Below are 17,874 nucleotides of genomic sequence, written 5' to 3' on the forward strand. Positions count from 1 at the left end.
ATCCTTTATTATCTTTGAATTCGTTTGAAAATACTCCAATACGTATGTACCATTTTTTTTCAGAAACTGTCCTTAAAAAAGTTAACATTAATCCTATTTACATACAATTTCCATGAGTGCTTTAATACAAACAAATGACACCGCCGTTTATGCAAATATTTGTTTTACATTTCAAAACAGTTTGGATTAGAAAAGGATCTTTTCATAGATTTTATGCACTGTATATCATTTGTAAAGATATTGCAAATGTTGGCTTTGTGTAGACACACTTCCCCTTTAACAACATGTTGCCGTAAGATTCTCTAAGTAACAGCTTGGAATATGAATACATTATATATCATACTCCTAAATATATCAACACATTATATATTTCCTTAAAATGTGTCTTAATATTGTATCTGATAGATGTTAAATTATTGTGCATTTATTAAACCCTTAGCATATGGATCGGGATATCTGATCGTTACAATAAACTAGTGCCGCTGGTATTAGAGAGAGAGAAAAATAGCTATTTCGCGCTCAGTATATTTGTGCAACTATTTTTGGGATACTTGTTGTTCAAATTAGTTTCTGTTACGGATGCTGAATTACTTTTATTGACAGGTCGGTAAATCATCTAAGCAAAAGTGTTCATTGACAAAATATTGACTGGAAATGATATCGGCAAGTCGTTGATTTGTAATCACATAGCGGTAAATGGATGCTATAACAATATTCTTCCGTTCTGATGAAATTCGTATTTGCATATATTCAGGACTGAACGATGGCAGTTTCAGCTGTTCGATAGATACTCTGCTTATTTGAAATATTCTTGGATGCTGTGTTTGACAGTGTGAAAGAACAATCGAATGTCCGTATACTAGAAGAAAATGCTAAGTGTCTGGATGTTAGTGTTTTACTTAATGGAGGTCTCAGGAGTGAATGTACATCATATATCAAATGAGCAAAGACTCCATCACTATATTATGCAGGTTAGTATGCTTTGTATTTTACTATGTAAATTATTCTGCCGACAGTGTTATCATGCTGTTTTTTTTTCCTTTGCGTTTCTTACATGTATTTGTATACCATCAGCATTCTTCCGTGTTCTTACATGATGTATTATATCATTGATAGCACTTCCAACATGATATGAAATACCTGCATTGCCTATAAGACGTTTACCTCTCTGTTACATAGAGATACCCAAACGAATAATATGGTATTAATCATTACACGGTGCAAACATAGCGAGAAAATATAGAAAGAGGAACAGAATAGTGATTTAGTATCTAATATTTTAAGGTTTCATTATTAAGAACAATTTAAACACATAAATGCTTAAGGTCTGTTGTCACATGACTTCCATTTTACTTACCATAACTTAACTCAAGAGATTTTTTAAAAACTTTTAAAAAATTGCTTACATGTTTTTGTTTTATTTTCTGATTGCGTCTGTATTTCTTAAGCATACTTTATTTTAAAGCAATAGGTTCTTCTGAGGATCTGTATCCGCATGTACATGTCAAAGCGTTTGGTGCATTTAGCAAAAAAGGTCCAGAGAAATTCACATGTATATTTATTTCGCCTAGAATACATTTTTTGTCAACAACAGGAAGGTTTTGCTATGCTATGCACCATTTTCTCCATTTTAATTACTTTCTAAATCTGAAAGGTACACAGTTATCTGCCTTTGTTGATTTGCAGGACCGAATAATTATATTCGTATGTCTCCCATGCTGTTTTATGATTTATATAGACATGTGATACCATTTAACATATGAATAATTTAACGAAAGTAAGTACAGTTATGGGACATGTTCATAACATGTCAGTTCATCATAGTAAACAAGTGTATGAAGTTTCTATCAATACCCTCTTGTTGTCATTGTGATACCATCTAACAAACGCGTTGAAGAAAATCCTAATATGAAGTTCTTAATATGAAGTTATGAACCATGTTCATTGCATGTCAGATCAATACGAACCCCGACGAACTGATGCATGCAATAACAATACATGTTCTTCAGATAACCGACATAAAAAAGGATTAAAAACTAACCTGAGCTTGAAATGAGTAAAAAACATTTTAAATTATTTCAGTGTGCGCGTGGGGAGGGGGAGAGGAAGGGTGGGTAGGGAGAGAATCATACAACAGACATTTTACATGATTTTACTAATGAACATATTAATATTTCAGGAAAAACGATACAACAAACTTGTACGTCCACCAGGAGTATCAAGTTACACCCTGGGCCAAAAGTCAGCCGGGCTAGCAGGGACTGAATCTACATCCAATACACTCACTGTAAAACTCGGAATCAGTCTTTCGCAAATTTTGCTTGTGGTCAGTATTGATCTTTTACTTATTCTATTCATAACAAGTTTGTTTATTGTTTAACATAAGATTGATCTAGTTAAAGAAAACTTCACTGGTAAAACTTGTCTCTGATTTTTCCTGACTAGAAAATAAAAAGTTGCCATTAGTTTTAACATTTATAGTTTAACATAGATTTTTGTCACTTTGAGTCACGCGCCATGTCACAGTTTTATCTACACCATACCCACCCTTTTTTCTGTATTTTGCATATAATTAAAATGGACTTATTGTTGGATTTTTGAAGCAACTCGTTTACAATATTTTTCCGCTACAGCATTTTTTCGTTGTGGGCCTACTTTGCGATGCATGGGTCTATGACTCTCTTTGGGGTGATCTGTACATCCAGGAAATTTCCCCTTACTTTTTATCTTTAATAATACTAAAATTTCCAAGTATTAGCATCATCAGTTTTTATTAAATGTTTTCTTTCTCTCACATTCTGTCAAACACGTACAACACATTGAGACTAAATATGAGCCGTGCCATGAGAAAACCAACATAGTGGGTATGTTGGTTTTCCCATGGCGCGGCTCATATGTAGTAAGAATACAAAACTGTGATATTCTTAACATGTTAAATACGTTTTAAACCGCTTGAATATTTTTTTTGCCAGTTTTGGCATATTTCATAATCATATAATTACACATGAACGCACTAGTGTTATTCTCGCCATGTATGACATAAACTAACGACTAGCAAAGAAAATGCGTTGAGAAAATTAGAACGGTGATTTATCATTTTGAAGTAAACATTCTTCTGCATTCTGATCACTTTTGATCAAAATCTTAAGTTGTTCTCAGAATGAAAGTTAAAGCTCATTTCTTAAAGTGGTACATTAATGAGACGTCTGGAACTATTTTTTTTTTTACTTTAATTTTCTTGATTGTTTTTCCGATTGAAATTCAATATTGTGTTCGGATTGAACGAGTCTATAGAGTTAAAATATCAAAAGTTCTGTTTAATTGAACTAACTTTAAAGAAAATCAGATGTAATAATTGTAAAATTCTGGCAGAAAGAGAAGTTAGGGTACAACCAAACTTACGCGATATTTATATGATGTGTTTTAAAAAATTTCAACTGGTTTATAAATTCAGTCTTCTTTTTGATATGATTTGAGTGGATATTGTTGTCGCACTCTAACCTTGAAACAAAATCAAAATGTTTTTATCGCGTTCCTAGAAGAGTTTTGTTGTAATGGTCAATGTAAATATATTAGTGTGTGTTAACAACAGAAATCAAAATAAATATACATGTACGCCTCGTATCACCATGCGTTTGTTTCAGTTTTGACAAAATGCAAATTTCACTACCCGAGATTTATTTTCATTTTTCTTACCAGGATGTGCTCAAGTACATCCCTCTTTTATATCAGAATGCTAAGCTTAAACACTTTGGAGAATATACATTTTGACAAGTAAACGTATGAGTACTTGCAAAAGAAAAATTGAAATTATAAAGTTTATTTCTTCCTTTATGTCATAATACGTGTGTTTCCTTTTGGGTATAGTATTCTATTAAATGTCTTTTCATTTTACTGGCATTTTAGCACGACATTAAACATCAGGCTTACAAAGTGAGTCATGTTGGCGTATTTTACTTCATATCATATTTGATAAATTGATAAAACTGTGCGACATGTGACGCCAATGTTATTCATTTGTTGATCGTAAAAAGGAAAATACAGACATTGATTTCTTTGAATCCAAATTTTTAACAAAAGTGGCTTTCGAAATAGCAGATGCAAGAAGGTCAATAGTGAGAAAACGAAATTAACTTTGTGTTGTTTGTTTTTTTGTTTTTTGTTTTGCATTTAATCAAATCAATGTTAAACACACATGTATCATTTTGATAAATGATGTCGTTAAGCATTTGTCACGTGTAACATTAGTAAACAGTGTTGGCCTGATATCTTTCGAAGATCAAGGCACCAGGGCATCAACTTTCTAAAATCGTTGTAACGTTTTATTTGTTGACACAAAATGCCTATCTAAGGCCGTTTCAACAATTAATAGCGATATGTTGATTCAGCGCTATACATATGTTTTTTTCGTAACGTAAGTTTATTTGTGTATAGTAAATACAACACAACATAACAAATGTAGGTAAACACTCTTACATATATGAAGTTATTATCCTAAGTTGAGAATGAAGAAAATTGGCAACAAGCCTGTAAATACAATAACTTTGGCAATCACATTTCCAGGTAAAGATCTTGGTTACGCATTAATAGAGTCCGCATTTACATCTTGCTGTTGTTCAGATTTCACTTAGCTAGGCTTACGCACCTGCAGATCATATCTCTAAATACCTTGCGTTGAAATCTGCTCCCTTTAGATTCAACTTGGTATCAGTATCTCAACCATGATCATAATTTTGATATTGGTGGGAGAAAGCGAGATAAGTGCATATGGAAAAATTAGCACTCTTTCGCTTTACCCCCATTTTTTGCACCTCAGAGCACATCTGAAAATTTAATGTTGCTTCTTTAATTTACTTTGTTGTTTTTAATTTCTTTCAGTCGGAGAAGAATCAGATTGTGACCACAAATATATGGCTTAGACATGTAAGTTTTGATGATCTTATGTTTTATAGTCCTTTATGTAACAGTTTTTGCACATATTCTTGAAAAATACTTGGTGAAATGGCAACATTTTCATTATTTTCTTATTCATAGATCATGTATTATTTACACACATATGGTGTACCATTGTAAAAGTTCACATGTATCAAGCTACGATATTTTTTGTTTGTCTGCAGGAATGGATAGATTCTCGCATAACCTGGGACCCTGATAACTTTGGTGGGCTAAAATATACACATTTTCCATCCGATGATTTGTGGCGACCTGACATCATACTTTACAATAAGTATGTTTTTGATGATATTTTGCTTGATTATACACAAGGCCTCCAAAGGCTTTTATAGAGTTTATTGTCTAAGTTTTCCTCGGCTTGTTTTCTCGTAGAATTCCGATTTCAAAACAAGCTTGCAAATATGGTTCTTTATGCATGATAGATATGTAAATTTATGTAAGGTTATGTAAGCGTTTGACAGTATTATAAGCCATTTAGGCATTTATATTTGAAGGCCTATAATGATTAAAGATTGAGTGTATGTCAAGTAAAGTAAATTGCATTTCATTTGACAATTCATGCAAAGATCACACACGTGCCAACAATGTATAAAACTGAATATTAAGAAGCAGAAATTGCATAATTCAAAATATTTAATGACAGGTTCTGTTCTTTCGCTTCCGATACATATCTAATTTTCTGATTTAATGAAGGATATTTATGTACATATGTGATCAAAGGAAAGTTTGTTGTCTATGGAAACATGGAAACATTATGCATTATTCAACCGGTTCTTTTACATGAAAGGACAGCTTATTTAATGACCACATCGTACTTTCGTACAGTACTGCAGTACTGAAATATCTTTGCTCTGGAAACTTACACACCTCAAATACATATTTTTTCTGTTTATGTGTATTCAGGACTTTCCAAAGTGATCTTTTATGTTGGATTCATTGATATGATATAACCATTGTATCGCTAATCTGTTATTTAAATCAAGTGTCCTGCAAATATGGTAATGCTTATTTGTTCATATTACAAACTGTCTGTCTCGGAGATGATGTGAATACTAGTGTTCACTGCCGATATTCAAGAATACTTATGATTACTCCTGAATTTATTAACAGAAAAATAGCAATAACTTAGTTTAATTACGGTATGATGAAAACTTGTCCACATAATTTGAAAATTCAGCCCCCCCCCCACCCCCACCCCCTCCATCATTTCTGGCAGTTGTTGAGCTGCACAGTATTTGTTTATATACCCTATTATATTGTCTTTTGTCTTAATTTTCTCTTGTTTTCTTTGTTAACATTTAAAGTACAATGACAGTTAAAGGTCGTATGTCTGACACGTTCACAAAATATAAATTTAACAATTTACACTTCATGCAAACATATAGCTGCTTACATCTCATTTTTGTATTCGATAACCAAAATTGTATTTACCATTGTTTCTGTATATTTCAAACTCAGTTAAATGTAAAACATATCGTTTACAAAAGTACTTATTGTATCCTTGTTCAGATTAACATTTCCTCTTTATTTTCATATTTCAACTTTCTATATTCAGTGCGGATGGGGACTTTAATGTTACACTGTTGACGAAGGCAACTGTCTTCAGCACGGGTCGTATTCTGTGGGAGCCACCTGCCATTTACAAAAGCTATTGTCCAATAAACGTCGAGTTTTTTCCGTTTGACCAACAAGAGTGCTTCATGAAATTCAGCTCTTGGACATATGATGGAAACTCGGTGAGAATCTTGTCTCCTTCAATAGATTAATTTTAAGCATTTTTGTATACATTTCCTTGCATAACTATACACACAAAGTACATTTCTTGTATGGATAAATTGAATATTATAGGCACACCTGTGTTTAAAACCACCTCCCAGTATAAACCACTACTACAAGAGCTGTCAACAAAGATCACATTTTTTCGTTGCTGTGGGCTCGTCTTTACAGAAAGGTTTAAATGTATATGTTCTGTTAGCAGATATAACATATTTAAAAACTTCCTTCTATTATCATTTGTTTAAAGATAAAAGCCAAAGATACTGCGGAACCTGGATGTGGAGAGCATCCTCTGGAAATGTGTGTGTGTGTGTGTGTGTGTGTGTGTGTTCGGGTCTTTTTCAACAATTTTTCAGTCATATAAACGACGGCCTTTGGAAATAAAGAAAGCAAATTAAATTTACATTATTTATGGTTTAATGGAAGAGAAAGTAGTGGCTTTTATTACCAGATTGTTTAGTCGTGACCTTTGTTTGGTGTTGATTTTTGCGAAGGTTGTCCTTTATATTATTATGTCTTTAATTAAGTCAAACACATTATTATGAAAATATGTGTATTGCCAGCCGGAAACTGCGAGATGAAAATTTTATAATTCAAAATAGAATTAATTTACGACGGGTGTTACATTTTTATTTATTATTTATGTATTTCATTCGCTTTCTATTAATTAGCTATTTTTATTCAATGATCTGCAAACCGCCTCCCTCGGTAGCCTAGTGGTGGAGCTTCTGCTTCGAGTGCGGGAGGTCGTGGGTTCGATCCCCGGCCACGTCATACCAAAGACGTAAAAAATGGTACTAGTAGCTTCCTTGCTTGGCGCTCAGCATTAAGAGGATAGTGCTAGGACTGGTCAGCCCGATGTCAGTATAATGTGACTGGGTGGGGTATCATGCCACGTGTCTACGGCGTGATATTCCAGTGAGGCAGCACTATAAAGTTGGGCATTGTGCTCACTGGTACAAGTAGACACTGTCGTTTATATGAATGAAACACTGTTGAAAAAGACGTTAAACCCGAACACACACAAACACACAAACACACACACACACACACACACTCACACACACACAATGATATGCATTGTCTAACCAATACAGTACAAGCATACAATAAAGATATGTGGAACTTGGGACTGTTTTGCAAAAGTGTTTTTGGGTTTTTCTGTTTACAAGTTCTTCCATTCATTTTAGATTGATCTACGACATATAAGAGAAGAATCGGGAATAAAATTTGATAATATGACGATTTACCCAAAAGGAATTGATCTATGTGAATACAACCAAAATGTTGAATGGGACATTATCAATGTAACAGCAAGACGAAAGGAGAAGTTTTACCCTTGTTGTCCAGGGAGCCCTTATCCGGATATCACTTTTAACATTACCATACGAAGAAAAACTTTATTTTACACAATTAATCTTATTATGCCAATTATAGCAATATCAACACTGACGGTGCTTGTGTTCTATTTACCGAGTGACTCTGGAGAGAAAATAACTCTCTCTATCTCCATTCTACTAGCATTGACTGTGTTTTTCCTGTTACTTTCTGATATAAATCCTCCAACATCTATTGTTATACCATTAATAGGAAAATATTTGCTGTTTACTATGATCGTGGTGACAATGTCTATATTCCTAACAGTTTATACACTAAGTGTCCACTTCCGGTCTCCGGCTACACACAACATGTCGCCATGGATAAAGCGCGTGTTTACAGAAATTCTTCCGAAAATACTTTGCATGAAGCGACCTGTACAGGAGAAAAGAGATCAAAGGGAGAATGAAGAAGTCACAGCTAATCTTCTAGAAGATGCTGTTAATGAAGACCTGGTTCAGCAACCAAATTATGCCAACTTACGTCGTCGTATGGCGCCCGCATACAAACAGGTCCTTGTTGGCTACCCAGAGGAAATTAGGGCATCATTAAAAGGAGTCACTTACATTGCGGAACATCTGAAGTCTGAGGATCATAATAATTCGGTAATTTCTTTTTGCATTTTATTACCGACTACAAATATGCAGAGTATTCAAAAGCTGAGCTGTTGGCATTAAATATGCATGAAATTATATCAATATAGTTTTGAGTGTTTTGAGGCACTCTGTATGAAGCTCTATCAATTGAAGCACTTAATGAAATTTTGAGATGTATGGTTGTTGCTGATGTGTAGTTTCGTTAATAATATTCTGCAAAAGATTATAAATGAATCAACAGGTACGATGATGAATGTTATGTTAGGAAGCAGGCACGATAACGTAAGTTATGTTTATAGGGCACTTCATATAATTGTAAATGCTTCTATATCTATTTATGAAACTGTTATAAAGACAAGGTATTATAGAAGGTTGATACTTGTTAACCTCTGATGCTATGCTGGGTCCAGAGCCTTTTTTTTATATATATAATACTTGTATTACATAAAAAGGCGCGTAGATGTGTGAGGGTTCTAGTTCCCTTTATTAACCTTTTGACTGCTTGTTACTTTACGTTCAGAATTATCCCTGCGTGGGGCTAATACCATGATATTCGCTACATTTAAAAAAAATAAAATTAGCTTAATCTTTAAATATAGTGTTATGGTATTGTACTGCAGGTAATCAGCCTTCGGTTATACATGCAATTTGAAAAATTTAAATATAGCCAGCCTCATGCGATATTTGCATTATAGAGTAACTCAAACTGTTTGAGATCAGTTCGTTTGATTTATTGTTATTCGGGAGAAATTTATAGTGTTTAACCTTATTACGTTTTCAGATTGAAAGAGACTGGAATTATGTTGCCATGGTGATGGATCGGTTGTTTCTGTTTATTTTTACAACAGCTTGTATTTGTGGAACAATCGGAATATTCCTGAATGCACCGTCTATCCATGATCCTAGAATGCCTATGTCAAAAGATGACTTTAACTGTTCTAAACGTTAAATATATGAAAACCGTTTGTGAATGAAGAATTTCTGTTTGACTATACCTGTCTTTCAGTGACTGACGTCTTTAGTAGTGAAAACCACTGTTTCATTGGTTGATACTGACCCGATTTTTAAACAGGCTTTAGTCTAGTGTTGCCTGTTACTGGTGCGCATCCCGTGAAGTGAATGTCGATGTGCAAATTGTCAAAGCAAATGAGTAAATAATATATGAATCTCGAGTGATAAACTTGCTCAACAAAACCAGCCACCAGTTGTACGTATGCTTGTTTCCTGGAGAACATAGTACGTTTGTTGTTTGTTTTGCAATGTATCAGATGTTTCAATATAGTAATCTGTCACTGGTTGTAGTTGCAGATTGGAATTTCTGGGTTGTGGGTAACTGTTTCGGCGGGAACAACGCTGCTGACTTACCGCCAAAACAGTTACCCTCAACCTTGAAATCACATCTGTATCTACTACAAGTGGTAGACTTTTATTGCTTACCGTACTTTATAAATTATAGACTAAATAAAGTGAAACGAAATATTTTCTTCGTAATACTCTTTCTTATTGTAGCGTTTTAAACAAAGCGCGGGAGATTAATTAATGCACTAAATGCTGTCGATTGTAGCATGCCACATATACATTTTTCCGCAAGTGAATGCTTCTTTTTTCATACAGGGCAGCAACTTAGAAATGATTTAGACCTATTTTGGAAGGACGTTCAGCGTAAATGTTCTTTTATGGTACAAGCTTCTATTAACAGAATCTTGTTATATTATCAACCGAGTATGACTGTTGCATGAAACACTTTAACATTATAATTTGATACACAGTGTTGCGTTTAATCGTAGAAAAATGCCATAAGCAGCTGGTCTGAAATAGTTTTTTTGTCACGTGAATAGAATATGCTCATTTAAATAATCATGTAGTTAATAAAACCACGTGCATAAATATTTGCATAAATTATATTCAATCTATTGTACTGTCAATCTGCCCGACCTACCGCTCGTTCATTCATGTATCTACTCATTCTATTACTACTTTAAAGAGATTTGGAATGCATTGCACACTTTGCTGTATTAACATATAAAAGAAAAAAAAATGTCATTTTGAAACATAACAATATTTTATTTATGTTCCTTGGCTAACATTTGCGCCTGTTAGATTAAGTCAGAATGTGAGGTTCATGTCTCCGTATATCACAGCTCATCCATCAGAGACCGATATCCGTCCTAAAACAATGAATAATAGCGATAATTGAATTCTTATTGCAATTTCTTGATACTCGTTTGTCTATCTCAAGTCAATTAATTACAGTTTTATCCCCGCAAGGTCATTCATCAATGTCTGAAAACACCAATTGTTTCTATCACTTTCGACACGGGAAATTGATAGTTCGAGAGCTTTATCCTGATTTTTGCAGTTCTTCGGTAGTAACGATTCACCAAGAACTCAAGCTGGTACTTAACTTCATTTTTTGACTTAAGTTCATGTATTAAAATTCTGAAAGCAATGAATAGAAAGAAAACATTGTTATAATGAAATTCTGATTCTGTATTTGATTTTGTGATACCTGCATAATATAATTCAATTAGACACCTGTGGTTTTGTTTTCTCTTAATGCAGCTTGCATAAAACGAATGGATAAAATTTATTTATTTCATTTTGTTGGGTTTGATATCGCACCGACACAATTATAGGTTATATGGCGATTTTCCAGCTTTGATGGTGGAGGAAGACCCCAGGTGCCCCGCCGTGCATAATAATTATACTCGCTTAAGTGGGACGTCAAATAGAAAGTCAGAAATAACGTAATGATTGACTTTCCTTTCCATTTTGCAATTAATTTTAAAAACATGCCAAACAAGAATTTGGTCTAATATAACTTTTAAAGATTACATTCAGTTTGACTAGTACAAAGCCCTCTTGAAATAGGCAGAGGTATGGGCATTAAAAGTTCCTTGTTCTACAGTGATGTATTCTTCTTTTTGAATTTGCAATGTTTTTGCCTCCAAAATTCCGTGTTAAACTCACTCCAGTTCAATTTTTTATGAATTACATAAAATCAAAGGCGAATTAGTTTTGAGGTCATATCCGTTGACGTGTCGATAAACGTTTATACTTCCGGAGTTTGACACTAAAAGATGCGTAGAAATTAAACAAATTTACAGCAAGATCCTTTGGAAGGTGGAATGCAACCAAGAAAGATAATGACAGATTATGTTGATTTCAAACTATTCACAAACAATATATTATGTACAGTGCAAAACCCAACAGCACAAGCCTACTACAAATTTTTACTTTATCTTAACAGCGTCCCCTTCTATTTATAATCAAAGGATACACTATTTTGGACTTTTGTGATGAAGCCGCACTATAGACAAAAGTAAACCTGTGAAAAGTATCAACACGTAAAAACCATTAGAAATTCATACTATTTCGATAAAAAGTACTGTCTTTTTTAATTTTCAGTTTTTACTGTCAAAGCTACATAGCAGCGAGTGTTTTAAATTTAGCGAGATGCTGTTTTTTTGATAAATTGAATCTAGCCGGTCTTTTTCGGATAAAGAATCTGAAACATTTTGTGAAATGTACCCATTAAAACACATTTCTATTTTTCTTGATATAATTAAACAGTTATCGCCTTGCTTTTTAGGGGAAGAAATATTGCCAACATTCGGATAAATACTGTCAGCCCAGGCTCAGCCTCATTTTAGTTAGCCTGGCTCCCTGTCTGCATGGTTATGTTTTGTTACAAATACTGGAAACATGGAATAAGCAAATTTTAAGCCTCTAAAACAGTACTATTTCATCCGATGGCTAAATTTAATCATACAAAGATAATACCGATTTTTTATCGAACAAGACAGACGGCATTTTGACATAATTTGTTCATTTGTTCAGACTGTTTTGATTATTGAGAGGAAGTTACCACTAAAATCAAGTTACCTAAAATCTTACAAATCGGTAAGATGTACTGGGACTGGCCTCTCATGAAATTAATACCGTTATCACTCCTTTCTCCTATCCAAAATAAATAAACATCAACTAACTTATGAATGCTGTAGTATGTCTAAATTGATTTTGTCTGATAAATCAGTGACAATGCCTACATATTTGCTTTAGAATTTTTGATGTTCTGATTGTCACTTAACACTCAAAGGCTGAAATCGTGTATTTATACACAAAATAATACTGATTTAATGAATAAATTGGTTAGATCATTTTTGATGAAAGGAGCAATTGTTTTGAAACATAAAATCAAATCATTTTGTTTGTCTTATATTTGTACAATTAGTGATTTACCGTAATGTTCTTAGTCTCTAGATGCAAGTGTAACATATTCTAACCAGTGTTCCTGGGTCCTCTGTTCTCCGCAAGTAACATTCAACCATATGATGTGAAGGACGAATGATATCAGACACGATGTCTTCTATCAGATCGTCAGGGAGAACATACGCCTGCGCTCCCCAACCCCTCTCCTCCCTTCCTTGAGCTGAACAGGTGGGTACATGTGAAATGCATTTATGTATAATGTATTGCAAATATGACAGCAAGACTTACCTGCAAAATAGAAATGAAATTATACCAAATATATTTAGGCTATGCAAAACAGACAGGTTCAATTAAGTATCGATGTCTTTACAGCAGCCCACACAAATATTTCAAGAAGTCAAGGTGAACGTGCTCTACAAAATGCTCTCAATAGAGTTATACAACATATAAATCAAGAAAAACATACGTTTCTCCATTGATAAGCCTAATTGTGATGAAAGGAAAGAAGATGCCAATGTCTTATCTTTCCAACTGTTTGCCTTTTCATCCGGCCGCTGTATTAGATCATTACACCCTGAACGTATGTATACGTATACACCTTGACGCTAAATTCATTCTTTATTCACTAGGAATTTAAAGCTCCTTTCACATACGTTTTCTTTGGTATCTTTGATCGCCGACATGTACGATGATTTTATAAGCCACTACAATATTTATATGTTTATCTCAATGTAACTGTATCGGAGAAATGCAATTATTTTCCTGATAATGAACTTATAATGTCAAATAATATCAACATTTAACTTTAAGACCCAACACAACTATGAGCTGTTTATATCAATATCTTCCAATCACTGAAATTTATAGTTACATTTTACTTTACGCTGTTTGTCAACTTTTTTATGTTCATGTATCTTTTGACAGAAACTGAATGTCCTCAGCAGCAAACAGGTAACAAAATAATCATTTCAACATATAAATACAGTTTGAAACTAAATAATGAAAAAAGTAAACAATTATCTGAAACATACACAAGCTTTACAAATACGTCAGTCTTGATTATTTAAGAGTGTCTTATCTGTGTATAAATAATGCCACGTGTTTTGTTTAAATGAAGATGCTAAGAAATATCAACGTGAAAAACTTTGCACAAATATATTTGAATAGATCTTAGTCTGAATTTTCCTAAATGAATAACAAATAGTTTAAAGGTACTGCCCTCAAGACCATAAGACAATAAAAAAGATATTTTAGATAACAAAGAAATATTGCTATATTTCTTAAGAAGGCTTTGACATTTAGACTAACAGGTAATATGTTATGGAAACACATGGGAATTTGTTGATATTGCTATATATGTTTTTCATTCAAAAATTGAAAAGCGTTTGTAACGGGGCACGGGAAGCAAAATACCTTCATTATAAAGTTTTATAATGGTTATATAGTCCGAAACCTCTCTGTGGTGTATTGGTCAAGAACGTAGGAATGTTAGCTTTGCCCAGGCGGCCCGGGTTCGATTCCAGGCGGGAAACATTGTAGAAGCACCGATCCGCTGCAAGTAAACTAGAATATTTCCTCAAATGGAATGATTTCTACGTACCAGAAATAGTTTCGAATCCACACCGGAAATGAGCGAAAGATCCTAAGGAAGCCAGTGACGTTAACCATCCGGAAACGAAGGATCCTTTTGATGGATACAGTAATACGGCCTTCGTTACGAGCAAATCAGGAGAGATTTGTTTTCAAATGTCAGCTAGTGATTATCCCGATTTAAAGATTTCTAAGGCTGCACCAAGAAGACCTTCAATAACATAAAATCTCATTTAGGTTCTAATGTAATGAATGAAATCTGAATTCATAAACCGCTTTAGATGTGAATTATAGATGGTTTTTTTTTTTTTGCTAACATTGTCAAACCTCCAAAATAATTTATCTTTTTGCAGAAGTTCTTGATTAGACTTCTAAACATATTTTCAGTCTTTTACCAATTTATAGTCTAGTTTAAATTATTACAGACTTCATCAAGTTTAAAATAGTGGTAGTTGAAATTGCTAAATGTTGAACCAGTCTTGTTATTATATTCTTCACCCTACAAAAAAGCACTGTAAAATCACTGCCCGTACTTGAAACAATTTTGTAATTAAGGTAAATGATTCTGGCATACATGTTTATTAACAAATCTATGAACTTACATGCACATGAGACATTTTGCAATAATTTAAAACGAGAAAAAAAATGTCAAAAAAGGATATTCAGGACCGACCATGATAATTTTTGTTATATAAATTAATTAATTTACCTATCTATTTATCTATTTATTTATTAACTAACATTTTCATAAAGGAATAGCTGATCGATAGGATTAAATGTACTAGGTTTTATTCTCGTAATTCATAAACATACGATTTAGAAACATAAATTTGTTGTATTCAGTGACAGTAATTGTTTTGGAATTTAGTAAGATTGTGAGATTCTTCTCCCTTCTCAATCAGACCGACAGCTGTCCTGAAACAATGAATAATAGCGATAATTGGATTCTTATTGCTATTTATTGATTCTTGTTTTTCTAACCAAAGTCAATGAACAGCTGTTTCATCCACATACAATCAATGTTATTTCATTTTCGGCTTGGAAGGAGTTTCGCCATTCATTTAACATTGTTAACATCATAGACTGGCTGCAATATACTTTATCACGTTCTCTGGCAGTTTCTCAGCGAAAATGTAATCAGCGGATTTTAGCATAATATTCCCAGAGTCTTTTATTTATGTCCATTGATTCTGAATGATGAACTCCCTGAATTAAACAATAGATGATAACAACAATTTTGAAAATATAATAAAGAAAAGTAAACCACTTTTAAAATGAGGTCTTATTTTTTTCTTAAACATATATACGGTAGAATATTAAAAGTATCATTGACTTCTCGGCTATATGTAATGGAAGTTTCCACTTAAATAATTATGGTACACGAAGTTTATTTAACTATGTTGTACGCTACAACATGAAAGTAGTCAATGAAACCATGTTATATGCTCTTACTTATTTAAGATATATGTGTAGTTAACTACATAAAAGTTCACAATTTGAAACCACGATTCAAGGTTCAAATTCTGACAAAGAGTTATTTGAGCTGAAATAAAATATTTGTGTTAAACATTTGGACAACATGGAGACAACACCGTTATAACTTTACTGAAGGCCTAGTATGTGATTATGTATTTCCTTACCCTGCTTTATTAAGTGCTTACTTAAGTCTAGGCATGGAAAACACATGTACAATTGTTACAGGTGAATTTTAGCAGACACTGAACGATTTGAAATGTAAGATTATACATATGAAATCAAGAAATGCCCTAGGGGAAATTATAAAATTTTCTGAAGTGAAATTTATCAAGAAGCACACGATTGTTTTTGAAGGTTAAAACATATATAATTTCATATTGTTCAATATGTTGATAAAGCTACTGCTACATATATATATATGTGTGTATATGTGTCAAAATATGAGTTAAATATCTAGAACTATAAGAAAATCTAGGAAAACAATTTGAGGACTGTTAGATTCATGACTGTCCTCTCATATATTGCAGATACGATACTTTTCCTTAGCATTGAAACAGCAAGGAAAGGATTGAGAATGCGAAATGGTGTTCACTCAACATTTGCCAACTGTAAACAGGTTGCCCCCATCCCCATACGTAAAGAGGGTCCATGGTAAGTAGAAAAAAATGGAAAGTCCACATGTTGTACTATCTATACAATATGTTACACATACTGTTTGGATTAAATTTTGCAGAGATAAAAACTGCTGTAGTTTTGATTGATATAACCTCGAAATATCTATATATATATTAATGTATTTTAATGTTAATTGTTAGGAATATCTGAGCAAAAAATGAAACGAAACATTTTATCATATTAAAGGAAAATAACACTGAAGAAAATACACCAATAATGATTTTAATAGGACCATACGACGCATGTTGAATATTGATAATATAGGTTATTAAATTACCAATTATAGGGAATATTTTTGCCTAGAAATATCAAAATCCTGAAATGGATGACGGGAGAAAAAAACATATCGACCCTTGACCTCCAAGTAAGGCCTTGACCTTTGAGCTATGGGTCTGGGTGTTGCATATGACATGTTGTAACTGATAACATTTGTGCAAAGTAATTTTGTAATATTTTAACTGATGGCAGAATAGTTTTTTGGACCGGACACGAAACAGACACTGTTCATTTCATGTTAACTTTGACCTTTTGAAAGCAATATACAACACATCATCTTATTATTGGGAACATTTGTGCCAAGTAATATTAAAATCCGGTCATAGATATTTAAAACAAAACAAAGCAGACCTTTGTCCTCAAAGTCTGACCTTGAACTCCGAGCTTTGGTTCCAGATTCTATGCATGACAAGTCATCTTATTATGTGGAATATGTTTGCCAAGTAATATCATTGTCCTTTAATGAATGACCGAGTTATGAACCGGACACGAAAATGCGGAATGACGGCTTTTCTGTACTAATAGTGGACTAGTTTTTAAACTTTATAATGTCCTATCAGTTGAATGTGACTTATATAACTATGCTAAATGCTGTAACTAAGACTTAAGTTAGAGTGGTATCTTAGTTTGCGTTTGCCTTTGCAATTCACATACTACATTTGTTTTAACGTTATACAATACAACAGTCACATATCTCACTGCAAGGTACATAGAATATTCATTCTGATTTACAGATTCAGTCTCTAATATGAACTTACTGACATATTTTATGGATTTCGTGGGAGCTTATTGTATAAAATATTTTCCTATCTTGTTATTACTACAGATAAAATATGATAACCTAATAGTATTGAATGAAAGGAAGCAGCCATTGTCTCTTCTTACATATTATTATATTGTTTTTATCCAGCCGTTGTGTCAGGACATAACAACTCAGTTGAAA

At 33.2% G+C, this 17,874-nt stretch overlaps 1 protein-coding gene across 1 annotated transcript; it reads left to right on the forward strand.

The window, feature by feature from the left end:
• Positions 1-286: 286 nt before the first annotated feature.
• Positions 287-11,236, forward strand: LOC123566499 (acetylcholine receptor subunit alpha-like 1). The gene is made up of 7 exons (XM_045360659.2): positions 287-971; positions 2,180-2,326; positions 4,879-4,923; positions 5,118-5,227; positions 6,509-6,689; positions 7,920-8,711; positions 9,484-11,236. Exons 1-7 carry the CDS (start codon positions 870-872, stop codon positions 9,649-9,651), a joined length of 1,545 nt encoding a protein of 514 aa, XP_045216594.1. The 5' UTR covers positions 287-869; the 3' UTR covers positions 9,652-11,236.
• The last annotated feature ends 6,638 nt before the right edge of the window (positions 11,237-17,874 follow it).

The sequence above is a fragment of the Mercenaria mercenaria genome, chromosome 8 (genome assembly GCF_021730395.1).
Source record: "Mercenaria mercenaria strain notata chromosome 8, MADL_Memer_1, whole genome shotgun sequence".
NCBI classification, from domain to species: Eukaryota; Metazoa; Mollusca; class Bivalvia; order Venerida; family Veneridae; genus Mercenaria; species Mercenaria mercenaria.

What these genes read in the sequence shown, in the direction of transcription:
- LOC123566499 (XM_045360659.2), top strand. Translation starts at nt 870, where the DNA reads ATGCTAAGTGTCTGGATGTTAGTGTTTTACTTAATGGAGGTCTCAGGA. An exon ending in TCCATCACTATATTATGCAG is followed by an intron (nt 972 to 2,179) that starts GTTAGTATGCTT and finishes TTAATATTTCAG; the next exon opens with GAAAAACGATACAACAAACT. An exon ending in TTTCGCAAATTTTGCTTGTG is followed by an intron (nt 2,327 to 4,878) that starts GTCAGTATTGAT and finishes AATTTCTTTCAG; the next exon opens with TCGGAGAAGAATCAGATTGT.